The 27,844-nt window shown below is 37.0% G+C and overlaps 1 protein-coding gene across 1 annotated transcript; it reads left to right on the top strand.

Annotated features, from left to right (window-relative positions):
- Window positions 1-79: 79 nt before the first annotated feature.
- On the top strand, window positions 80-27,844 carry aplf (aprataxin and PNKP like factor). The gene is made up of 11 exons (XM_067440907.1): window positions 80-446; window positions 591-683; window positions 2,842-2,913; window positions 4,634-4,794; window positions 9,754-9,925; window positions 12,198-12,303; window positions 16,090-16,274; window positions 17,402-17,688; window positions 19,774-19,896; window positions 21,908-21,954; window positions 26,950-27,844. Exons 2-11 carry the CDS (start codon window positions 591-593, stop codon window positions 27,132-27,134), a joined length of 1,431 nt encoding a protein of 476 aa, XP_067297008.1. The 5' UTR covers window positions 80-446; the 3' UTR covers window positions 27,135-27,844.

Raw genomic sequence — 27,844 nt, 5'->3', positions numbered from 1 at the left:
TCATACCGAGAGTCGCGTCTCGCTGACAGCTGAGGATTTAAACGTCTCTGTTTGTTTACGACAGACACGTCACAAGGCAAACCTCGCCCAGTTCTCACTGCGCATGCGCGTTTCTTCAGCGCCAATGTGGAGTTATTTTGATTCTCCGTTTGATTTTGTAGTGCAAAAATATGAATTGTAGGTTACATTTTATATTATTTCTAAAATTTGCGCACCCTTGTCGACAAGAGCTTTGGATAGGTGAGACGTGCGTGTTTATACAGCGCATGCTAATGGTGGAGTTGACCGGAAGTGCTTAATCGCGCACTAAAAGTAATCATAATTCATTTCTTACTGCACTTTATAGTCAGTCAACACATTGAGTTTATTTCGCACGTTCACGTACGTGAAGCAGCTAAAAGTTACATATAACACTAACGAGTTTGTCTTCGCAACCTAATTAAATAGTAAGTAATTCTTCAACTAATCATGGGAGAGTTTATACTGAGAAAGCCAGCAGCGCGAGCGGGCTGCTTTACAGCAGTTGTATGCACTTTATTTTTTATTATTTATATTTTAATAAACTATACTCTGTCTTCTCTTCTGCACAGATGCCAGGCTTTGAGCTGGAGCAGGTGGACGGTGGCAGTCCTATAGATCTACCCTATGGAGAAACTGTCTTGGGGAGAGGACCATTTCTGGGGGTAAAGTGAGCCATTACTACTGTGCTGTTTATTCTTGATAATGTACGAGACAACATGCTATATTAACCTTGCTCTGTGGTTCTTGCCATTGTGCAAATTATCACGTTATAATTAATACACTTTAGTGTGTGCTTTTACAGAAATAATGTTTTAAAGCTCAATAAGCATGGAGCCGGGTGAAAGAGACATGTTTTTGCATCAAGTGCAGTGAATTGATGTATATTGGAATATAATATTTTGGCCTATTGAATGTTTTCGTTGTTGTTTCACTCTCGAAACAAATGTGTTACTTTCAGTTTCAAGCATGATTAAGTCATTTATTTTTGAGCAATGACAATCAAAGCCCTGTAGATGGTACTCCAAACTCTTATATCTGAGGGTTAGAAATAGAAGATATTGAGGTTAAAGGATTAGTTCACCCAAAAATTAAAATGTTCCCATATTTACTCATCCTCAAGCCATCCTAGATGTATATGACTTTCTTCTTTCAGCCAAACACAATCAGAGTTAAAACATCCTGGCTCTTTCAAGTTTTATAATGGGAGAATAGAGCCTGCGATTTTGAAGCCCAAAAAGCACATCCATCCATCATAAAAGTAATCCATAGAGAACAATAAAGGCTTTCTGGAGTGATGCTTTTATGTAAGAGCAATATCCATAATTATAATTTTATATCTCATGGAGTGATCCATGAGCTGCATTCTTCATTGTATTAACAAGCTTCAGAAGTCCTGACCCTAACCCGAACAGCTATAAAGCATAGATTTTTTTTTTGAACACACATTTCAAAAATCTCTTCCTGTTTCATTTGGAAATATGACAAGACGAGACGGAAAGCTTATATGAGCCATTTCATGTCTTTAAATCACCCAGATCTTAGTGAAGTGTGTTATTGTGCTCTGCTACACGTATGATAAATGATACTGAGCGACAGAAACTGTACAGTTTATGATAGTGCTGGGTGACATTGGACATTTATATTCAGAAGTGGCATTGAATTATGAATTATCTTCATATAAAAATACATATTTCTTACTTGGGGTCAGAGATTTTTTAAATGTTTGTGAAAGAAGTCACCTATGTTCACCAAGGGTGCATTTATTTGATCATATATACAGTAAAAAAAATACAATTAAAAATAACTTTTCTTTTTGTATATATTCATGAATACTATTTTAAAATGTAATTTATTCCTCTGATCAAAGCTTTATTTTCAGCATCATTACTCCAGTGTCACATGATCCTTCAGAAATCATTCTATGATTATTTGATGCTTATGATCATTATTAAATGTTGAAAACAGTTGTGCTGCTTCATATTTTTGTTGAAACTGTGATTTTATTTTAATTTTTTCAATAGAATGTTGGAATAATTTTTTTAATAACATTAAAAATGTCTTTACTGTCACCTGCTAAATAAAAATACTTACTGACCCCAAACTTTTGAACCATAGATCACCAGATGCCTTCATACATTTCAAGATAAAGGAATAGTTCTCCCAAAAATGTCCCATAATTTACTTGCCCTCAAGCCAAGGTGTATATGACTTTCTTCAGACAAATGCAATCAGAGTTATATAAAAAAATGTCCTGGCTAATCAAAGCTTTATAATGCCAGTGAATAGGAGCCCAAAATTTGAACCCCAAAAAAGTGCATCCATCCATTATAAACGTACCATTCTCCATTATCCAATGCTTGGATTAGCCGGCAGTGGCTCAGTGGTTCATGTAGGTTGTCTACAAACCAGAAGGTTGGTGGTTCAATCCCCGGTTCCACCTGACCAAGTGTCGAGGTGTCCTTGAGCAAGTCACCTGACCCCAGCTGCTCCCGACGAGCTGGATGGCGCCTTACGTGGCTGACATCGCCGTCGGTGTATGAATGGGTGAATGTGAGGCAAAATGTAAAGCGCTTTGGATAAAAGCACTATATAAATGAAGTCCATTCCAGTCCATAGCCAGGATTTTTTTTAAATACAACTTTGATTGTGTTTTTCTGAAAGAATAATGTCATATACATCTAGTATGGATTGAGGGCGAGTAAATCATGGGATCATTTTCATTTTTGGGTGAACTATCCCTTTAAGACACAGTTTATCATTATATTGTTTTGCAAATAATTATATTTCTGTTTCACCTTGTCTTTATTTTTTCTCCACCAGGTGAATGATAAGAGGGTGTCCAGGAACCACTGCATCCTGGAGAACCACAATGGTCTACTGCGTCTGAAGCCTGTAGGTTTTTATGAGTTGTCTGACGTGGGCAGAGAGTCGTGATGGTGGTTTTGTCATTTTATACTCTTCTGCTGAACAAAAGCGCCACTCGCCTTTGATGTTAAGACATCAAAAGTTCTCGAATATGAGCTCTTGCTCTCTTGAGCAGCTGTCTCTCTTAATTACATGTGTCATTTTAGCCTCCTAGTCATGCTGTCATAGCAACAATGTTTGCATTTGGGTCATTTTCACCTCTATTGATCTTTTGACTCTGAGTTTATAACAAGCCCTTGTTTTAAAAACTGCATTTATCTTATGAATATTCAGATTATTGATAGTTTAGCTAATTGAATTAAATAATTAAACACAGTCTAGGCAAATATACAAATGTCTCTAGCTGCATAAACTCAGTTCAATTTTGTTATTGTTGTTACTAAATCTATAAAAATGTTGGTAACACTTTATTTAGTTTCCTTGTTACATGTACTTACTATAGTAATAACAGAAAATTATGCATAATTACATGTGACTGATCCTAAACCTAATTTAACCCTAATCCTGTAGTAAGTACATGTAGTTAATTAATATTACTAAGTACATTAATGTATAATTATACTCTAACAGTGACACCTTCAAATAAATTGTAACCAAAATCTTGGTAATGCTTTAGGGTCTCATTTGTTAACATTAGGTAATATATTAACTAAACTAACATGAGCAATATATTTTAGCAGCATTTATCCTTTATTGATGTTATTTATTAAAATGTTTGTGTTCATGTTAGTTCAGTGCATTAACTAATGTTAACAGACACAACTTTTGTTCTTAAAAATGCATCAGTAAATGCTGAGATTAACTTTACTAAAAATAATAAATGCTGTAGAAGTATTGTTTTTCGTTATTTCAAAACCTTCTTGAGTCACCAAAATAGTTTTAATTAATTTAAATAAGTCTGGACTAAAAGGATATAGTATAAATATTAGAGGAAAAATGTAAATGTATCAAACAAAACAAAAAGAATAAAGATAATAGAAATAATACAAAAAGGACAAAAGCACAACAAAGTTACTCAAATAAATTTATTTCAAAATGAAAAATAAAATGAAAATATAAAAATAAAAGCTAATTCAACATAAATACATAAACAAAATAAAGATACATATGAAATAAAGTATCTTTTTTAATGTTTTTATGTACAATAATAACAGCATTTTCTTCGCTGTATAAATTTGAAGCATATTAATCCTTATGAAACTTACAAAAGTTATTTAGTCAAGATCTGATTAATTTATCATTTTTTTGTTTGATTAGGAATATTAGGCTGTTGTCACTTTAAGAGCTGCACGGATCCAATATACTGTTACACAAGCGTTTTATTTCTCTGCTTACACTTAATTAAGACATAACCAATTAGAAGGGAAAGACAACTCCATTCAGGTTTCTACATGCAAAGGATAAAGTTAGAGCAGTGGCCCGATTGGGACATATATTTTGCACAGATTTCATTTTTTTTTTACCAGAGAAAAATGTTGGATTATGCCACAGACGTTATACATCTCAGTGCCTTCATAGCAGTTAATGAATAAACCATTGTTTTGTTATATCTGCCTTTTTTCATGCTATAGCCGATAGTTATAAATTGATCATAAGCCGATATATTGGTACATCTCTAATAAAGACCTGTGCAAACATAATTATTTGCACGCTCTCAACCTGCATTTCTCTGGTTTCCGTCCTCTAGATACACCTGAACCCATGTTTTATTCAGACGAACATTGTGGCCGGCCCTCAGCCGCTGGAGAAGGACCAGTGGCACTGCTTAAAAGAGGGTGACATCTTCTCTCTCATGCCCGGGAAATATGTTTACAGAGTGCGCGTCAAAGAGGAGGATCAAACCCTCAGGTGATTCTACCATTCACTAAAAGCCATTCATTTATTATTCAACAACATCAGAGCTGAATCTCACTGGCCATGCGATGATATGGTCTGACAGTACAACAGATAACCTCTCTATTTATAACTCCGTAAAAGAAAGGGTTAATATATTATTGACACAATTTACCTTCTTTAATACTAACAGGTCTGGCTTCATTCTGTTTGAAAGACTCACTTTTATTAGCTAAATTAATTCCTGATGGATAAAATGAAGAGCTGCGTTGTTTTACTGTTGAATATTGTACATTTTGTCACATTATGGAAGTGAAATGGGTTTAGATTCAATTAAGGATCCTCATGAATATTCAAATACATTCATGATCTTGGTGCTATCATTATTAGTCATCTTCAAATAGTGCACTTTATTAAGGCCAGTCATTTATCTCATCGTTCCACATTTCCTCTGGCCATGATAATTAGCGTCTGGTTGAACGTGTTACCGATCTGTGACCCGCTGAGTTTAGATCAAAGGACAGTTTTATTATCGTTCTCTATAAAGAGCAGACAGGCACACTGGTCTTGAATGGACACCTTCAAACAGATGGATAACACCCAGATGATCAGCTGAAAACACAAATGATAAGTGCTGCTGTGGCGAATTGATTCTCAATGTGCTGATTTGCATGCATTTAAAAGTCATGCCTTTTATCTGTGAAACTAGACAATTAGGTGGCTGTCTTTTTTTATGGTGTGCTCACGCTGACGAGGGATTGTTGTTTTTGTTAGTGATGAATTGGTTTAAAGGCAAGATTTTTAGCCTGATTGTCTTCTCAAAAGGGCGCAGTTATTGTGTCTGACTTGTGCTCTACGTTGCTGAAGATTATCCAAGGCTTATGCTGTACACATTGTATGATTTTGGACTTTCCCAGATGAAAGATAACCAATCGTGGTTGATTTCTGTGGTTATGGTTTCTAAACGGTGGTCCTAAATCATTCCGTGAGAGAAATTTAAAGACGGCTGTTGTCAAAAGATAGCCTTTAAGGCTTTTTCTGTAAGTGCCAGAACCGTATAATGATCATCTCACTGCGTCTACTGACTAACCAATAAAAATACATCCTGAAAAATGCGACATGGGGCTCTTTTCCGTAGCCATGACCACATGCATATTCCCCTCTTTTTTTTCAGCGCACAAAAACCACAATTGAAAAATTGTGCTTTTTCTTGCTCTATTTGTTTACCACTCACTCATGCTGATGACATTTTACTCTTCTGCACTAACGTGCGGCATACCCTACAATTCAATAGGTGTCATAATCGTACAGTCAACATACATGTCGTACCCAAGTTTATTAGATCCATGTTGTAAAGTGTATAAAAATGGCAGGGTTTAAAGAGGACCTTTTATGCTTTTTTATGTTTTAACTTTCTTTAGTGTGAAATGTTGCTATTTGAGCATGAAAAAGATCTGTACGTTTACAAATCATAAAGTCTGCCCAATGGGAGTTGTCCTCCATATCAATGTCACTGTTTTTGAACTCTATGATACGTCTCCATTGTAGTCTTAAGTTTTCTTCTGGGAACGAACACATCACAATATTCCTCATTTAAATAATTTCTGCCTAAGGCATATGCAAATGAAGGGAGCGAGGTCTGTTTGAGTCAGTAGTGTGTTAAATCCAAGCGGCAACCTCCCCCAGTTTATGTTGAAGCCAATACTGAAGTGACTTAAACTGCAATTCATCTACTGGCTACTAAGGACAGGGAGCAGAATCTCATTGAGCCCCAAGTTAAAATGCCCAACTTTACAGCAGAAAAATATTGTGGTTTTGGTCTATACGCCTAAATTTGCCCTTCATGACAACTGTGATCAGTGGTGGAGGAGGTACTGAATCTTAAGTAAAAGTACAAGTAACCAGAAATATATATTTACCTTAGTAAAAGTAGAAGTACTACAACGACAACCCTACTTAAGTAAAAAGTAAAAAGTACCTGATTTTAAATGTACTTTAAGTATTAAAAGTAAAAGTACTTGCATAAAAATGTATTCTCTTAATGTCTAATTCTAATAATTAAAAAGAAGAAAACAGTATGAGCGGTGGCATTTTAATTGAGTTAGTTTTGGGTTAATGTAATTGTTCTTACCATCTGTTGCCTAGTTTACTTTGTGACTTACAATTCTGGTTATCTGCAAAGTTAAATGTCATTTTTCTGAAGCAACATTCTCATCAGCTTTGATGTATTTAAATCTTCATATTTATGATATTTTTACCTTTTATAAAGGACATTTTCCCCTAATCTTATTAAATATAGGCTTTGCTTCAGCTTTCCCTTTATATTCTTAAATTTGATTAATAAATTAAATTAGAATAAGATACAATAGGGTTGTTGCCAATCAAATTAAATAATTAACACTAAAAAATTACAACTGCACTAAATAATGCTATGAGATTGTTTTAACTAAAAAAAGTTAACTAAACCACCAGTAGATGGCGGCAGGTGAATCCTTATGAGAGTCATTGAGTCGATTCGTTCAAACGGCTGATTCGTTCATAAATGAGGCAGTCGTTTATGAATAGGGCATTGAATCTTTGATTCAGTAACGCTGTTGCTGTGCAATACGTTATGGTTCGGATTAGTGTTGTCACGATACCAAAATTATGACTTCGATACGATATCAGACTAAAATATCGATATATCGATACTAAATCGATACCACAGTAAAAAAAATAAATAAATAAATAAGATAAGATGCTTAATACGACAACAGAACTTGTTATTATTCATTGTTATTTTTAACTAAAAATTCATGTGGCCAGCATGTTCCTTAGGGTTGGGCATCGTTTTGATTTGAACAATTATTGATCAATTGATCAATTACTATTAAAATTATCTCACAAATTTTTGCTATCTCAATGTATTTTTTACAACGGGGTAATTGTGTTGCAATAGCTTACACACAGCACAAGAAAGCTTGATTTCGAATGGTAAATTGAATTAAAAAAGACGAGTAAACAGTAATAAAATAAGAACAAATAAACAGATTACAAACAATAGCACAAATAAATGCAATAGAATAGAAGATACAAATTAAACAGACTGCTTTATTTTTTCAGGTAGGTCTAACATTCAGATAAGAAACTGAATTAAAAAATGCATAGTAATTACATTTAAAACAACATTGGATAATGTTCTTTGTAAAAAAATTCAATGGCGTACAGATGAAACTATTAAAGTTACACAAGTTGATCAGTCAAGAGCAGTTGATAGTTTGTCTTTTTGTAGTTTGAACAGCAAATGACTGCGGTCCCTTTAAGACTAACGGACGCGTGGATCCTAAACACTGTTCCTGTTACTCGTTCTTCATTTCTTCCTGAACTGTTTGCGACTGTGTTTACGTTAATACTCTTCCAGATGTGCACTGATTATTCTTTGAGTGTATTTGACCAATAATAAGCTGGAAAAGGAAGCAAATGTTTGCACTTGTATCATGTCAGAGGCGGCTTTATTAAGGTAGGCTATGTGTGTGTGCGCTTCAGATGTGAGCACGAAATCTGCGGGGATTAGTAGAATTAATTTATGTGCAATCCCGTGCGAAATTCAGACCGATCACACACTAACACTAACACACTGTCATGAGGAAAAAGTTCAGCAGAACGCGCGCTCGCCGTGCTCAGAGGTTAACCGGGCTGAGGGAGAATATGCCGGTGTGTGTCAACTCACTGACGGTCAGAGAGGAGAGCGCAGCTGGTATCGATACTGTAAAAACTGAGAATCGTATCGTTTCAGATATTCCAGTATCGATATATATCGAAATATCGATATTTTTGACAACACTAGTTCGGATGTGGAAATCTGATCTTGGAAATATTTCGCTGCTGAAATAGAGCAAAAGCATTAAAGCAATCAATAAAATGTAAGTGACTTGATGTTAATTAATTGTTTATGGAACTGTCAAATGAAATCGGTGTCACATTTTCTGTCGTGATGGTATTCAGGAAAACTACACTCGTTGGTCGTGTCATGTGATGTTTTTTTAACTGTTATAAAATATAAAAACTAAACATTTTGAATTTTTAATGCAGTATGTTACTGAGTTTCTTTGTGTGAGCGGGGCTGATTTATTTCCATTTCTCCTCGAGAGGCTGCGCCTGCGCGAGCCTCAACAGCAACCGTCAATTCATTAGCCTATAACTTACATCATATATTATTTTCCGGGCAAGCCTTAATCTCGAGCCCTGAAACTGATCAGAAAATGTAACGAAAATGTAACGAAACGTTGTGGAAATGTAGTGGAGTAGAAAGTAGAATAATTGCTGCAAAATGTAACGAAGTAAAAGTAAAAAGTATGCACTATTTATTCTACTTAAGTAAAGTACAGATACGTGAAAAATGTACTTAAGTAAAGTAACAAAGTATTTGTACTTCGTTACCACCACTGACTGTGATGGGGTTTTATATTCATTAAGGGCGTGGCCACTTTGAGTGACCGGTGGATAGTTTATCTGCTTTCTGTTAGTCATCACGTTACCTCAGCTCCGCCCACGTCCCGCCTCTTTGCCCATTTTCTGTTATCCGCGAGTGACACGATGCCAAGATGGCAACGGCCAGCTCGTCTTTACTTTATGCTTCAAAGCGGCTCTTCAGAATCGTATGGGTGACGCCACAGACACTACCTCCATATTTTTTTACAGTCTGTGGTTGAAACACACATGCTCAAACTGATTGACCAATCACAACACACTGGTCCAGTCGACCAATCAGAGAACATTGTGAATTTCAGAAGGAGGGTTTTCATAGAGACAGGAACTACTAAACAGAGCGTTACTGACAGACTGGGAAGTGTGGTGCTGCAACAATGTCAAATATGTAAAAAATTATGTGTGTTTTTTATGTTCAAGCATGAAAACCTATTCTACCCCAAAACTAAGACTTTTAAAAGGTCGTAATTGGGCCTCTTTAAGATTTTCCACTGCTGTTCCTCACAGAAACAGTCAGGCGTTTGAGGAGGAGAAGTGTTTGACTGGACCGGCAGAGCTCTCTGAAGACGTTGCCACACTTGAAGCCAACAGCTGCACGCCCTCGAGCCCGAGCTCCACACTCACCGGAGATAAAGGAGCAGGCGCTGCTTCATCACACACTCTTTGCTCTGTAACCGAGGTGTGTGTGTGTTTACGTACTATAAACTACCAGTCAAAGGTTTGAGGTGTGTATGATTTTTAAATGCTTTTGAAAGAAGTTGCTTCTGCTCAACAAAGCTGCATTTGTTGCATCAGAAATACAGTAAAAACAATAATATTGTGAATTATTGCGCGCTGGTGAAATATTAACCATTTTCTATGTAATTTTTTATTCCGGTGATTAAAAGCTGTATTTTCAGTATCATTACTCCAGTCTTCAGTGTCACATGATCCTTCAGAAATCATTCTGCTATGATGATTTGATGCTCAAGAAACATTTATGATTATTACCAATATTAAAAACAGTTGTGCTGCTTCAAATCTTTGTGGATTTTTTTTTCTAGGATTATTTAATGAATAGAAAGTTCAAAAGAACAGCATTTATTTTAAATGGCAATCTTTAGTAACATTATAACTCTCTTTACTGTCACTTTTCAAACATTTAAAACATCCTTGCTGAATAAAAGTATTAAAATCGCATTGACTCCAAACTTCCGTAGCTATAGATGTGGGTTTTAGTGATTTAAATATATTTACACACATGCATAATTGTACTGTGTACATTAATTCTTTGCGAAAGGGAAATATTTGATCCCAGGAGCAGCAGGACTCACCCTGCTGTTATGGCTGCTTTTGCTATTATTTGGACTTTCCTGTCACATCATGTGCTCTGTTTGCTGTTTGTTGTTTCCCCTCAGAAATGATATATGTGTTTAATACCAGTCTCTTCTATACATATTAGTTCTTTATTTTGGATAATATACCATACTGTACTGTAGTTCTATAATTTCTCTCTTCTATGCCTCTCTTTAGCCCCATTCGCACGGGACTAGTATTATCTGGGGACCTCTAGTGATTTGTAATAATTGCAGGGAATGTCTGTGATCTTAATCCCGTGCGAATTGGCCAAGTCTGTAATATGTAAAGTAAATATTCCCCCGCAAATTACCTACCATATTTCGCCGAACACCAAGGTCCTGTGATAATATTAGTCCCGTGCGAAACGGCATCTCTGTGATTTGGCCAGGATTAGGCGGATCGTATATAATTTTTTGCAAGGTTTTTGTTTCCTGTGCGCATTTCTGTCTTTATCTTTCACGAAGAATGGAGGCTAATGCGCACCGTTATGAATTCCTGCATGGATTACTTGCAGTTTTGAATGATTTCCAATTTGGGAGCAAATTGCTTGAATGATGTGTTTAAAATTAATATCAATACTATTCTTAATGAAAAACAGAACAGAACAGTACAATGACAAGCTGATTTTAAACGGGCGCTTTTACATTTAGCTTTGAAACTGAATCTTCCGCCGTATACCGTCAGCTTCTCACCCGTGATAAATTTTGAATACCCGTGATAAATTTCGAAATTTCGAATATTCCTATCTTATATGATTTATGACTTGCAGGGTTGGCAGAATAATAATTATACACTTTTTAATAATAGGCCAGAGGAGAACTGGCACCGCGACTGAGTCTGGTTTCTCCCAAGGTTAATATTTCTCCATCATGCCCTGGTGGGGTTTTGGTTCCTCGCCACTGTCGCCTTTGGCTTGGCTTGCTCAGTTGGGGACACTAAAATTATGATCAAAGTTATTCAACTAAATATACAAATTAAATTGATTTATTAGGTCATATTTGATTCTATAAACTATCCAAATCAAATTTTGTTGCAATATTGTCCTGTTTAAAACTGAAGCTGCTTAGAAACAATCATCATTGTAAAAGCGCTATAGAAATAAAGTTGATTGATTGATTGATTGATTGATTGATTGATTGATTGATTGATTTATTTATTAAAATTAAATCTGACTCCTGGCGGTGGTCAGTTTTTAATTGTAGCGTCTGTTCTCTAAGTGAACAAAATGATGTTTATTACTATAAAATAATCAAAACGATATCGATGACTGTTTATTAATTCAAACAGCTATATCTATAACAAGTCTTGACATCATATCCGGGAGATAAGTCGGTAAATTCGAGTAAAATCACAGGCTTTACTTATCCCGTGCGAATGTGCCACGCAAAACTCAGATGTGGGGGAGTCATTTCTAAATCACAGAGGTCCCTAGATAATACTAATCATGTGTGAATAGGGGTTTTGTCATATAAATCTATACCCTACTCTTTTAAATACTTATCTATACTCTTCTATTCTGTACCCTACTGTTTTACCATATGCTCTTCTATACCCTACTTGACTGTGGTCCTATAGTTTTCTCATCTAATTCTAATCTATTTTGTGTTTTCAAGGTGCCCACAAAGAGTCAACACGTGGAGTCTGATCTGCCACAGAAGAAGCGTGTCTTGCCAGCCTGGATGATGACTTCAGCATCCTCAAGCCCATCACCTGCCAAAGGTACGGCCACTATAGCGATGGGACACTGTCCCCATGGCAACAGAACCAGTGTTCTGTCTATTCACACCCAGACGGAATAAAGCCCCACATCTGTCAAGTGTCCGGTCATCACAGTGATGAACTCAGCCAGTCTTAATGGGATAAATTGGAAAAGGCAAAGAGAGTTAGTAATTTTCCACTTGTCAAATCAGTTATAGTAGCCTGACATGGTCATAATCAATTCTAGTCAGAATATGAGTCTGAAACTGCTCCATTGGGCTGAGATTATGGGGCGTGTTTCAACCAAACCAGGAAAGATCTCAATTGGATAGACCTACAACCAATCAGAGCAACGAAGCGACACATAACGTTAGTTGTCAAATGTCAACAGAGCTCAACTGCACTGTGTTGCCAAGTCTGTGTTGTCCCCCGCGTTTGTTTTCTATGTCTGCGGGTTGAAGGGACTATTATGTGATATATAGACCCATGAGTGCGAATTTTAGCAGGCAACCTTGCCAAAATAACACACATTTTACCCCCCATTTTTTTCCGGAGAACCCCCCGAGAAGCTATTGTTTAGGGCTAGTAGTTTGGCGGGTTTTATTGTAAAAACTTGGCAACTCTGCACGCGCGCTGGAATAAACGATCTTAGCCGGTGTTGTAAAAAAATAAAAGAATTTAATGATACACAGAGTACTTACCCAACATGATCATCATTTCTGAGAGAAATAGTGAAGGTGAATGCAGATACAAACAGGCTCTCCATTTAGGATTCGAACACATATAATCCAAGCCCCTTTGATGACGTGATGATTACGTTACTGTTGATCATCTGTCCGTCATCGTCTAAAGCCCGCTCTGATGATTTCATTGGTCCGAAACAGGTATAATTACTCCTCTATGGAGCGAGTCCAGACCGAACCGCCCTGAATGAAGCAGAAAAAATGTCAGAGTGAAAGAAGGCGGAGCCTTAGAGCCACACCTACTAATTTACATAATCTCCACTGACCAATGGTAGTGTGAAGGTACTACCAGTCACAACTTTTCCGGAAAAACCTTTATTTTAACCATTTAGGGTAATGTTACATCATTGGAACTGAATTTAATGATTTGGATGGATGTCCCAATACTTGCAATATACAGGGAGTGCAGAATTATTAGGCAAATGAGTATTTTGACCACATCATCCTCGTTATGCATGTTGTCTTACTCCAAGCTGTATAGGCTGGAAAGCCTACTACCAATTAAGCATATTAGGTGATGTGCATCTCTGTAATGAGAAGGGGTGTGGTCTAATGACATCAACACCCTATATCAGGTGTGCATAATTATTAGGCAACTTCCTTTCCTTTGGCAAAATGGGTCAAAAGAAGGACTTGACAGACTCAGAAAAGACAAAAATAGTGAGATATATTGCAGAGGGATGCAGCAGTCTTAAAATAGCCAAGCTTCTGAAGCGTGATCATCGAACAATCAAGCGCTTCATTCAAAATAGTCAACAGGGTCGCAAGAAGCGTGTGGAAAAACCAAGGCGCAAAATAACTGCCCGTGAACTGAGAAAAGTCAAGCGTGCAGCTGCCAAGATGCCACTTGCCACCAGTTTGGCCATATTTCAGAGCTGCAACATCACTGGAGTGCCCAAAAGCACAAGGTGTGCAATACTCAGAGACATGGCCAAGGTAAGAAAGGCAGAAAGTCGACCACCACTGAACAAGACACACAAGCTGAAACGTCAAGACTGGGCCAAGAAATATCTCAAGACTGATTTTTCTAAGGTTTTATGGACTGATGAAATGAGAGTGAGTCTTGATGGGCCAGATGGATGGGCCCGTGGCTGGATTGGTAAAGGGCAGAGAGCTCCAGTCCGACTCAGACGCCAGCAAGGTGGAGGTGGAGTACTGGTTTGGGCTGGTATCATCAAAGATGAGCTTGTGGGGCCTTTTCGGGTTGAGGATGGAGTCAAGCTCAACTCCCAGTCCTACTGCCAGTTTCTGGAAGACACCTTCTTCAAGCAGTGGTACAGGAAGAAGTCTGCATCCTTCAAGAAAAACATGATTTTCATGCAGGACAATGCTCCATCACACGCGTCCAAGTACTCCACAGCGTAGCTGGCAAGAAAGGGTATAAAAGAAGAAAATCTAATGATATGGCCTCCTTGTTCACCTGATCTGAACCCCATTGAGAACCTGTGGTCCATCATCAAATGTGCGATTTACAAGGAGGGAAAACAGTACACCTCTCTGAACAGTGTCTGGGAGGCTGTGGTTGCTGCTGCACACAATGTTGATGGTGAACAGATCAAAACACTGACAGAATCCATGGATGGCAGGCTTTTGAGTGTCCTTGCAAAGAAAGGTGGCTATATTGGTCACTGATTTGTTTTTGTTTGGTTTTTGAATGTCAGAAATGTATATTTGTGAATGTTGAGATGTTATATTGGTTTCACTGGTAAAAATAAATAATTGAAATGGGTATAAATTTGTTTTTTGTTAAGTTGCCTAATAATTATGCACAGTAATAGTCACCTGCACACACAGATATCCCCCTAAAATAGCTAAAACTAAAAACTAAAACTTCCAAAAATATTCAGCTTTGATATTAATGAGTTTTTTGTGTTCATTGAGAACATGGTTTTTGTTCAATAATAAAATTAATCCTCAAAATACAACTTGCCTAATAATTCTGCACTCCCTGTAGTTTATCACGATAGTGAACTCACAATACAGTATTATTGCAATACTCCAAGACATATGGTAAAAGGTGAACAAAAAATGTACTGTTGATTTTAAAATGCTAAAAGTGGTATTACATTGGGGATGGAAATGAAGAGGCTTGGACTTGGTGCTGTTAACACAATGCACAGGACAATGGTGACACCAGAATACAAATATTCATGATTCTGAAGCTGAAAATACTGTCACTGACTAGATATATTTAAAATAATGTAGGCCAGTTTTTACTGGTAACATAAGTAATTTGACATCAGGACCCACAAATATTCCCCCATTGCGTTATTATACATTGTGAAAACATGTGAAAACATGTTAAAATGTAATTTATTCCTGTGATCAAAGCTGAATTTTCAGCATCATTACTCCAGTCTTCAGTGTCATATGATCCCTCAGAAATCATTCTGATATCATGATTTGATGCATTCAAGAAACATTTATTATTATTATCAATGATGAAAATGTCTTTACTGTCACTTTTGATCAATTTAATGCAACCTTTGCTGAAAAAAAGTATTAATAAAAAAAAAATCGGAAAAAAATCGTACTAACCCCAAACTTTTGAACTGTAGTTTTTTACCCCACTTAATCTGTAAGCGTAGCTTTGGCTGTCTGTAGGACTCCAGCTTAAAACACATGCTATCATTTTCTGTTATGGATGTTTTAGTGTCGAGTTAAGTGTGGGAAAGGACTTCAGCTCTTGTTTGCACCTGCAGCAGTAATGGACTGAAGCAAGAGTTGGGCAACGGCCTTCATACTTAGTAGTACACACACGCATTCGCTTCAGACATTTTCTATCCTTTGCACACACTTACTGTGATCGATAATGGATGTTTGGAAAGACTGAGTCATGAGGCATTTATTAGCTGTACTGTTCTCTCTGTCTGCAAAACATCCATGTCACCTCTCATATCTGACCATCTCAGTGCCACGGCTCACATCTGAAGGTCTTTTTACTTTCTTGAGGTCCCACAAATGTGTAATCAGAAGACCATGATTTGCCTTAAATTATGGTGTGACAGAAAATGGGTTTTTTAACGCATGAACATTATTTTTTTCATGTCCTTTTGGAGCTCAGCAGGTAAAGGGACTCCTACAAAACCCAAACGAGTAGCAACACCAAAGCGGGCAACTGGACCCAAACGAGCCCGAGCCGCACAGCTGTCATCTGAGGAAGAGGAGCGGGAGGAAGAGATGCCCAAAAGGAAAACAAAAAGACTGAAGAGTGACTCTGAAGATGAGTCGGTGCCTCTGGTATCTCCGGTGGGATACATTACTGTATATTACTGTATTATTATTACATATATTAGTATAAAAAGGGTAATTGTGATTCTTAATCATATGAAATGGCCTGCAGACTGCAAGTTATTAATTTGTGATTACTTGATGGAAGCATACCATTTATTAAATTATTGTTATTACCATTATTATTAATAATGATACAACCAACAACATCACTAATAGTTCGGAATGACCTGCATACTGCAACTTACTCACTTTTACTTGATCGAGGCACACTGTTTATTAAAAATAACAGCAAATAATAATAATGATGATGATAAATATGAATTAAAATAATAATTGGTAGTAATAATATAAGTAATGATAATAATAATTTGAAATGACTTACATACTGCAACTTTTTAATTTGTGAATACTTTATAGAAACACTATTAAAATTAATAATATCACATTATTTATGCAATTTTTATAATTTGTTGTTCCTGTATAAAATTGACTATGGAATGGGGAATGGTATACAATTATTAATTATTATAGTATAAACTATAAAAAGTATGCATATTCCAAACATTACATTTCTGGATACAAATAATAATATTAATTAATAATATTTAAAATCTTTATTTAATTTTTGCCAGATTTTAGTAGTACATTTTATTTGTAAAATACAGAACCCCACACAGTATGTATGTCGTGGCCACGAATTTATTAATTTATTCATCAAGTTATTAATGCGGTGGCACATTTTACTAAATTACTCCCTCGTTTTATGTAAATTGTGCACACAATAAAATAATATGTTCCCTCGATTTAGTAAATCATTTCCAAATTGTAATCATTTGTTTCCTTGTTTTAGTTCAATCAAAATGAGGGAACTAATTAGTACAACATGGCCACAATTTACTAAAACGAGAGAACGGCATGATTTAGTAAAATGACAGTGACATTTTATTTAATTTAATGTGAGGGAACGACCTAAAACGTGTGATTTACTAAAACGAGAACAATTTTTAAATAATTTGTCACCACAATATGTGTGTTTTTGACATGTCATGTGCAGGGCTCCTTAGTAAAACCTGGTAGAGATGTACATGAATTTGGTTGCATTGAAATGGAAGTACTAACTGTGTGCATGCATGTCCTGACAGGATGAGGATGCAGCCGCTCCCAAGAGCAGTAGAGTCACAACAGTCCCAGACAGAGATAACGGCTCTGGTTTGATGGAGCGTGATGATGGGGAGACGAAAGGAGTCGAGGTCAGACGAGGAGCTCGAGCTGAAGACTCGGAGACACAGGCAGAAGATCCCAGTGATCCTCAGGTCAGCCAGGGACCCTCGCAGAGGCCAAAGATCATGGAGGCCGAGAGCAAAACCAGCACCATTAATGTGAAAAAACAGCGACGGACGCCTTGTGCTTACGGCAGCTCCTGCTACAGGTACTTCAACAGCCTACCTTTAAAGGTGGGTTAAAGAGTTAGTTCACCCAAAAATTAAAATTATCTCATTAATTACTCACCCTGATGTCGTTGGACACCCTTAAGACCTTCGTTCATCTTCGGAACAAAAATGAAGATATTTTTGTTGAAAGCTGATGGCTGAGAAAGGCCTCCTTTGGCATTCAGTACATTCCCAATCACAAGACCCATAAAGGCACTAAAGACGTCGATACAAAGTCCATCTCACTACAGTGGCTGTACAATAATTTTACAAAGCGACGAGAATAGTTTTTGTGCGCAAAAAAATCGAAATAATGACTTTATCCACCAAGTTATTGTCTTCCGTGTAGGTCTCGGACGTGAACTCAGGCTATAGCGGCGCTTCTTCTCTTCCGGTTCATGTATTGAACGGCGGATCTGCGTCATATTCTCACGCATGCGTCGAGTTCACGTCAATAACTTGGTGGATAAAGTCGTTATTTAGATTTTTTTTGCGCACAATAACTATTTTCGCTGCATTGTAAAATTATTGCACAGCCCCTGTAGTGAGATGGACTTTGTATCAATGTTTTTAGTGCCTTTATGGGTCTTGTGAGTGGGTCAGTGGGAATGTACTGAATGCCAATGGAGGCCTTTCTGAAGCCTTTCTCAGCCATCAGCTTTCAACAAAAACATCTTCATTTGTGTTCTGAAGATGAACGAAGGTCTTACGGGTGTCCAACTACATGAGTAATTAATTAAATAAATTACATTTTTGGGTGAACTATCCCTTTAAGTGCTTTCTGGTAAATGTTGTGGATATTTCAAATCACCAAAACAAACACCCCTCTACCCCCAAAAGGGTCACGCCCTATTTCGATAGCTCCGCCCCACACATATGTAACCCAGGCAACGACTATGGCAGAATCTGTGTGTTACTAATCCAGGTCAAATATTCAATTAAAAGGTAACCCTTTCCATCACAAAACACAAAAAGTTCTCATGAACAACTCCATAGTACACAAGCCGACAGTCCAACTGACGACATATTACAATTATGACCGGATTAGGGTTGTATAGATCATGAAAAGAGGAAACAAACATATCAGGAGTATATTATCTTACTTGTTGGACACATTTTGTGAGCTGACGCTTGAAACAGACAGTGAGGAGATTTAGATGCTCCATACGGTGCGGAAATGAACGGGTCTTTAACATCATTGAAGTGAGCGACAATATGATCGCAAATGGACAAACAAGAGAAAATGACACACGGGCATAGTCAAGCAAAAGCTAGCATATATTAGTTCTCGGCTAATGTCCATCATGTGTTTTGAATAATGACTGAGCGCTCTCTTCTCACCATCATTAGTAGACACGCCCCTTACCTGCTGATTGGCTACAAGTTTGTTATTGGACTCGGCCCAAGTCCGTTTTGTAAAACGGTTTTGAAATAACACTTACCCCACCTTTAAACAAAGCCAGCGTGTAAACATTCAATGTCTATAATGCCATTCATAATATAACTCAAAATATTCCTTGAAGGTCAACACTGCACTTGCTAATTAGTTTCATGTAGTTCATATTATCTCAAGATAAAATGCAAGAAGAGGATCAAGATCTGCGACTGAAAAGGTTTGCACGTTTTCTTCAAAGACATACGCACGCGTTTCCCTTTCAGTTTCTCTGACTTTTATTTTTAATAACAAAAAGCTGAGAGATAAAAACACTAAATCTGTGTTTTAGCCAGAGGGTGCTGTCCTCAAACGTTGTGATGTGACAACAATCTGTGAACCATTTGCTTTCAGTTCGGTTTTCTTCTTCTTTTTATTGTTTAATTCACTCCGTTGTGAACAAACCGTTGTGAAGAAACTGCATAGTAAAAGCATCTTCTCTAACTGTTCTGTTGAGTTTATTTGAAATATTCAATTGAAGGTCCACAGAATGATAACAGCAATCTGCAATGAAGAGAAACGTTTAATTTCCAAATAGATTAGCTGTCAGTGTAATTAAGTTGCATGAATGCTCTTGATTGAATTCATTTGCCTTATTGTGTTCCAGCGTGCATTGCCTTTCACTCAGCAGTTGTGCTTTTCCTCTCTCCAGGAAAAACCCGCTCCACTTTCAGGAGTGCAGTCACCCCGGAGACAGCGACTTTGAGGAGGAAGAGGAAGAGGACGCTGATGAGGATGACAGGCCGGAGTGTCCGTACGGGACCCACTGCTACAGGTGACAACAATGTGCTTAAAAAAGGCCAACATATAAAATGACACACCACCGTTCTTCATTTAAATGTCTTTTAGTTAGAAGTTTATTCAAGTTTTTGTAGTTAATTGCAACATGGAAAAACTTTTAAAACTCAAAACATTTAATGAAACTAAAATGCAAAAAATAATTTAACTTTTCTAATCTCATAAAATCCTGAGACATTAAAGGGAGAGTTCACCCTAAAATGAAAGTTCTGTCATTTACTCACCCTCAAGATGTGCTAAACCTGTATGTGTTTCTTCCTTCTGTTGAACACAAAATATTATATTTTGGTATGTTGGTAACCAAACAATTTCTGGTCCCCATTGACTTCCATATGAAAAAAATAAAGTAAATGATGACAGAATTGTCATTTTTGGGAAAACTTCTCTTTAAGATTTTTTTTTACATGTCTTTATCATAAAAAACTTACGGTGGAGCTCAGGAAGACAAATTTAAGGCAAGGCACTTCGGGTTAATAGGGTGAACAGTTTATTAATCACGATGCATTAAGATTGTCTAATTAAATAAAAATGCCCTAATTTAGTTTTGGACAATAAATCACACAATATGTTTTTAGGAGTAAAAGCAAATGTAATGTAAATCAGGCATTTTATATATAATTCCCACCTCCCCTAGCCTGGCAAGCTAGCCCCACATCAAGATGTTTGGTCTTGAAACTCACCATAGACAGGACTCAATCCGAGGGGCAGATAAACGGTTGTCTTTCAAACTCCCTCTGCACACGATAGGATAGCGCTACAACCAACCAGAGCAATGAAGGTGAAGCAGAGCTCGTTGACAGATTAAACATTCGCCGTATCCGGTCGGCAAAACTCTGAATCTTCCCTTTTTAAGAATGACTTCAGTGCCGTTCTTTGTTCTTTTCTCAGAGAAAAGCTTAACTGAAGTCTTCCAGAGTCGCGGTCAAAGCTGATTCGAAAGACCGCCGTTCGCCAGCTTCTGTGTTTACTAGTAGCACGCAAACGCAACTCGGCCGTCGTCATTATGGCCCCGCCCACCGACTCTATAGACGATGTGATTGGCCCGGCAAGAGTTAGGCGATTACAGCTCAGAAGGGTATTAAGAGATGCTAGACGACACTTGCGGGCAGATTAAATTTGCTGCCACTAGGGTGCGTCTAGATTTCTAGGCTACCCCTCCCCTGTAAAAACCTTCAGAATGTAGACCATTAGAGCTGCATGACTGCGATTCACGATTCAAACACCCACGCGATCTTAAATGACAATGAACCAGCTATGTTTATTAAACTGAACTATCATTAAAATCTGCATTGGTGCTGCCGCTGATCCAGAGTAAGCAGTTTTCATGAAACGGCTTCACGAACAGTGTTTTTCAATCACACAGTATCACTATTTCTTTGTTACAATAATTCAGATTTTCACAGAAGTCCTGGGATAAGTTTATAGTTCTGATATAATCACTGATGTCTATGGTAACCATCAAAATACAGTAATCAGCTTTTGAAAGTTACTTGATGCTTCAAATTACTGTCAAAAAACTCAAGATTCGTTCAGAAATGCTGATTCCTCCAGTAATGAAAAAAGTTACGCATTTGAGTCATTGAATCATTCACTGAAGAGATTTGTTCATAAATGCTGATTACTCCAGTAATGATTTTAATGAATTATGAATTAAAAACAAATTTAATTTTTTCATCCAACCAATTTAAAAAAAAAACAAATTAAAATTAATAATTTAAAAAATATATATTTTTAAGTAGACTGCAGCTATTTACTGCAGCCTCTAGTTATTATTTTGTTTTGTTGTCTAATCTGAATAAATAAATAAAAATCATGATTGTCACTTTATCAAGAATCGTGCAGCTCTAATGGGGGGAAAAAATGAAAAAGCGGTGCCTCTAGTGTCTTGCCTCAAATGCTAAAAAAAAATCTGAGAGATTATTAAAGCATTAGGTGTAATTCTAGCATTTGTTTAAAATTTGTTCTGTGTGCTTGTCTCAATATTTCAGGAAGAATCTACTTCACAAGAAAGAGTACAAACACACTAAATCACCACGTGAGTATTTATAAATGCAAATTAATGTGAACTGTCTGCCACAGTTAAGTACTTGGAGTAAGATGAAGGGTTCGTTCAGACCTAAGCTTACCTTAGAAGACTCCACTAATTGAGAGTAAGGTTTCTATCTGTCCTCCTTTTAAACTTCAAACTGAATAATAGGGATGCAGCAATACAGTTAGTCCATGGTTCAATACATACCTCGGTTTTTAACCACAATGTTCGGTTCAATTTTTTGCTATTCTATTCTTAGACAACAGGATCAGAAAGAGGTTAAGGAGAAAATGTTTTTATTGCAATATTCTTTCTTTATTTTACTTAAAAACCTTACTTAAAGGGACTGTATGTAAGAAATGTATTTCAGTTAATCATAAAATGGCCCTGATATGTCACTAGACATTAAGAAATCATGTTAATTTCAAATATTTATATCATTAAAACAGTAGTCCGGCCAGGATATTGTCATTTTAAAGTTGTTGTTGCAGCCCTCAACTGATGTTGATGTTGTCATGTTGTGTTTTGGCCTGTAGCTCCGCCCTCCACCTATCGACCAATCAAAAAGTCAGTAGGGTTTCTGCATACGGGTTGCCAGATCTGCTCTAGTTACCACAGCTGTAGATCTACAAACGTTCCTGCTGATCCTGCAGCCAATCTGGCAACCTCGAGTCAGGGGGAGGGGGATACACCGCTCTACAGTCATTTGAATGTGATTGCAGTACCAGTTTTTGCCAAATCATACATACACTTCCTTTAAAGGGGTGATGAATTGAGAAATCACCTTTCCCTTGAGCTTTTGATATATAAAAGGTCATAGTAATATAAAAATATCCTGTAAGTTGCAGAGCTGAAAATGTCCTTGTTAGTCAAAGAAAAGCTTTTATAGACACCAGGCCCAGAAAACAATCGTTTTCGCATCTTGACTTCATCGACTGACAAAACACGCCTCTACAGGATAATAAGCATGACTCTGACTCATGGAGCTGCGAAGAAGATAGCAAGATATTGCGCTATTCCTGGTTGTGGAAGAACACAGTCGCTGCATAAGCTTCCTTCGGATCCTAATATTAGGAATGTGTGGTTGAACTTTATTTTAAATGAAGTTCCAGCTGACGTGGGAAAGACATATTCACTTAATTTCACTGCAGAATCGTTAGTAAACCAATCTCAGGGCGATGCTGGATTTGCAGACATTTGAGATTAAAACACAATGCTATATTGTCTATCTTGTAAATTGGATCCGGCAGGAATGGTGCAACACACTTATGTGAGTAAAATGTGTGTTTTATATGTAATAGTATTGCATTGTTATAGATCGTTTTGCTTATATGTACGTGTCTAACAGAACATACCTTTAGCACACTGGACTCAGACATGTATGGGCCAGGGCTCACAAAGCCCAACGTCCCGGGGTTGTGTGTTTTCCAGACGGGCTACCAAAGCGAAAGCCCATCGGTAGGCCAATGAATCTCATAATATTCCTTTCTTGTTCTGCGCTGTTATCTCTCTTGACTTGACATTTAAAGGGCGCGCGCTGTTCGCGCTTATATCGACCGATCGTATTGGCCATGCAATACAAAAATAATAGTCCCAATAAACCCATCTTGAGAGAGGAAATGACATTGGTGTCAATGAAGGCCTTTAAGGTGTCAACGAAGGCCAACATATCTCTCAAAAATATCAGTAATTAATGACAGAATTTTCATTTTTGGGTGAACTAACCCTTTAAAAAAAAGCTTGTACACATTCCCAGTGTATTGTATAATATATATATAAAGATATATATAATGATTTACAGTGGCAGCTCAGAGATGTACAGTAGCATTTAAGTATGAAATTGAATGAATAAATGTAGACTAAAATTAAAACGACATAGTCTTCAATATACAATATACATTGATTAAAAGCTACTGTATGAAAGTTATTATTTATTTATTAAAGAGCAGCGAGTGATTTTCTCTTTGTCTTTTTTTGTTTTATTAACATAATTTTAGAGGTGAACTGTTCCTTTAGGTTGTACACTATAGGCTGCGCTGCTGTCAATTTAAGACCTGCTCGCATCTCCTATACAGACACAAACGATTTTACTTTCAGTTTAGCCATAACTGACTGTGTTTATATGTTAACCTTGTGTGTATTTGACAGTATTAGCGCAGTAAGACGACTTAGTCCAGTAATCATTGACAGACGCTTAGTACGCACACTCAGCGGATGTAAAACAGTGCAAAAGCACGCAAATAAAATGTTTAACTGGAAAGACTTTAAAACACATGCAAATAATGAACTTTCATGATTATGAATAAATATAGAGTATAACTCTCTAACACCAGCATTTGAAGTGTGGCTAAACACCCCCTAACTTTAGTGCATATGATTGGATATTTGCTCATATCAGCGCATAGACTCAGAGAAATAGAAATAGTTCATTAAATGCAAAACTGAAAAAACTGCACTTCACAAGCGCGTATTGAACCGTGAATGCCGTACCGAACGTTTCAATATTATATTGAGAATTGTGGCATCCCTACTAATGTCGTATTAATGACGATTGGCAATCAATTAAAATATAGAAAAATTGATTTAATGAGTAACTCTCAGAATTCAATCATTGGTGCCAAAAAAGATTTTGGTATTATATGACTTTATGACTGCTCATGCTAAATCACAACATTATTGCTTTCAAATGTGAAATAAATTGTGTTTATCTAAGAAGGAGCGAAAAATTAGTTGCACTTTCCAAAAATACAGATTCGAAGTCCTAAAAAATGGCATCAGTCTTTCTTCCCCGTCTCCTCTCCTTTCCCTGTGGCTAATTTGGGTTGATAGACCGATCAAGCAGTGTGAAATTCCACTGTAGGTCGTAGCGTTGATGTGAGAGATATGAGCCGTGATAATCTTCTGGACTGTTTCCTGGAGTTTTTCCTGCATTCATGTTTTCATTAGGGATCAATTGAGCGGTAGAAACAAAAGCTAAATGAGCCATTTGAATCCGACATAAATCGCTAGTCAAATATCTCAAATCTCCAAGCACTTAGTTGATATCTGGATATCGAAGGCAGAGAAAAAAAAAAAATGTAAACAAATTTTTTTTTTGTACATTTTAAGTTATTTATTTATAGACAGACAGACAGACAGACAGACAGACAGACAGACAGACAGATAGATAGATAGATAGATAGATAGATAGATAGATAGATAGATAGATAGATAGATAGATAGATAGATAGATAGATAGATAGATAGATAGATAGATAGATAGATAGATAGATAGATAGATAGATAGATAGATGGTAGGTTTGTTTGAACATATATAGAGAATATCAACCAAAAAAATCCAGGAAATGATATAAACACATCAAATATAAACACGTAAAATAAAGATTATAAACTGATTTGCTTTTCAGTACGTGAAATGGGTATTCAATCCAAAACATGACTTAGTACTTGGTGGAGAAACCCTTCTCCCTTACAGCGGTAAGACGTTTCCTCTCTAGAGCATTAAGGTTTCGCTTGAGTTTCAGCTATCCTATATTTTCTATAGGATTAAGGTTTCTTCTTAAACCTTTGTTGCCTTGGTTGTATGTTTTGGGTCATTGTCCTGCTGGAAGACCCATCTTCAGCGTTTTGGCTGAGGGAAGGAGGTTCTTGTCCAAGATTTTACAGCACATGGCCCCGTCCATCAGCCTGGACATCCTGTAGATTTCAACTAATCAGAGGCAGACTTCGAAACTCCTGTGACGTATGCATCAGACGTTCAGCCAACGGGCCGATGGCCTCACGTCTGATGCTTAGACTACGTCTTTATTGACATGAGATTTTGGTCAAATGAAACATAAAAAAACTGATTGCCCACACAGTTGATGAAAACGTGATGTGATGCACTTGCTCTCTCCGATGTGGCTATTCTAACAGAATTTTCTGAAATTCACTGGTCAAAAACCTAATTTGATTTTGGTCATATGTTCATAATATAATGACAGATGTCTGACCATGACAAGTGACAAGTTTTTACTGTACTTTTGATCAAATAAATCAAACTTCTTTTAAAAGCATAAAATATCTTTCTGTCCTAAATAGGATATGAATTTAATCATTTAAGTTAAACAATGAATTGAAACTCTATCACACAATCAACCACAAAACAGCATTTTTGTCCCAGGAACATCCCTGTTATATAATGTACTGTAAGTGGATCAGCCTAAAGTGAGTCATGTTGAAGGCTCTCTGACATCTTCACTTTAAAGGAGTGTTTTAATCTTCATCTGAAGGGTTTTGGGGTTTTTGTTGTATCTGTAATTTAGTTAAAAATGCCTAAGTGGTCACATTGGTCATCACTCAGGTTTCTCTGCTTGCATACAGCAGTCTATGAAAGTGCAATAAAACAGTTTCTCTTCTCTGAGATGCGATCGCTTTGACATTCGGAGATGAAGAATAAACAAGATGTTCATTGTTCCACTCATGCATATTAAGAAGCCAAAATCTGAACTATTGTCCATGGGACTGAATGAGCATAATGTTTGAGTAACCTGCGGCTCCTTTGGACATTTAACTTAATTAAACTGCTCTTAAACTAACTGAGAACATGTTGTGTGATGAACCCTGACCATGAAGAACAGATTGTACATATTGACAACAGCATAAATATTAGGAGAAACATCTACCAAGACTTCTGTGATGTTTCATTAGCCGTCACTGACGGATTGGTATTAAATGCTTTATGAAGTCACACAGACCGTTTGCTTATTTTTCTCCAGAAAATGTGCTGCTTTTTGGACGCCTCACAAAAACCAGATTCAAAACCCCAGACGCTCGCAGCTGTTTTCAGCTCACATTATCGTTCTCGGAAGATCTTAAAAAATGAAGCGTGTAACCGTGCAGCTGTGCAAGATGTTTCTTCTTAAGCCCTGTTTACACTGTCTTGGTTGATCACAAATACTGGTGTAAACGGCTCCAAAATGTTTCATTCAAACCACATTTCATGGTGTTCTGTTTCCCCAGCCAAGACCGCTGCTGATGAAGAGGATGAAGATCACTACGAAAACAGTTTTATTAATGACGAGAGTGAGGAGGAAGAGGTGGATGAAGACTCGGACTATGTGCCCGAATCGGACGACAGTGGAAAAGGAGAGGACTTTAAACGGCTGCAGAAAGAGGCCAAAGCTTTCATGAGGAGGAAGAAGTGACTCGTTTGGGGTAGATTACATGAATACTGCCGCTTCTTCACACTGATCTCTCAAAGACTATGAAACCTCTGACACTGGGTTTGATAGAACCTCCCTATCCATGGAGGGATTTTAATCAGGTTTAGAGTACCTTTTTTTTTTCTTTTCTTTTTTTACATTTTAAGGAATCATTTTAAAGAGCCTTTTATATGAGCTGCAATCTTCGCAGTCTAATGTTTTTTTTGTTTGTTTTCAGAGACAATTTTTTTTCTTTTATCCCAGCCTGTCTTATCCTGTCTGTGAGTGTTTATATAAAGGCTGCTACTTTATAAGTACATTTCTTTGTTGTTTAATGTATGGATTTAGTTAATTATAGTTATGTGGACTTTTATTTGTACTGATTGGCTGTTTATTTCTGCTGTGGTGTCTTTTATTGAACCAAGTAACAACAGTTAGTTCACTTACACAATTTTTAAAATGCTTTTTAATCGCTACAATACATTGATTTATATACACTCACCTAAAGGATTATTAGGAGCACCATACTAATACTGTGTTTGTCCCCCTTTCGGCGTCAGAACTGCCTTAATTCTACGTGGCATTGATTCAACAAGCTGCTGAAAGCATTCTTTAGAAATGTTGGCCCATATTGATAGGACAGCATCTTGCAGTTGATGGAGATTTGTGGGATGCACATCCAGGGCACGAAGCTCCAGTTCCACCACATCCCA

The sequence above is a fragment of the Pseudorasbora parva genome, chromosome 4, assembly GCF_024679245.1.
Source record: "Pseudorasbora parva isolate DD20220531a chromosome 4, ASM2467924v1, whole genome shotgun sequence".
Lineage (NCBI taxonomy): Eukaryota > Metazoa > Chordata > Actinopteri > Cypriniformes > Gobionidae > Pseudorasbora > Pseudorasbora parva.
The sequence above is the reverse complement of the archived record's forward strand: the minus strand, read 5'-3'. Positions and strand labels throughout refer to the sequence as shown.

Coding starts and splice junctions, on each gene's coding strand:
- aplf (XM_067440907.1), top strand. CDS start 591: ATGCCAGGCTTTGAGCTGGAGCAGGTGGACGGTGGCAGTCCTATAGAT. Junction 4,795..9,753: donor GAGGAGGATCAAACCCTCAG/GTGATTCTACCA, acceptor TGTTCCTCACAG/AAACAGTCAGGCGTTTGAGG. Junction 17,689..19,773: donor TACGGCAGCTCCTGCTACAG/GTACTTCAACAG, acceptor TCCTCTCTCCAG/GAAAAACCCGCTCCACTTTC.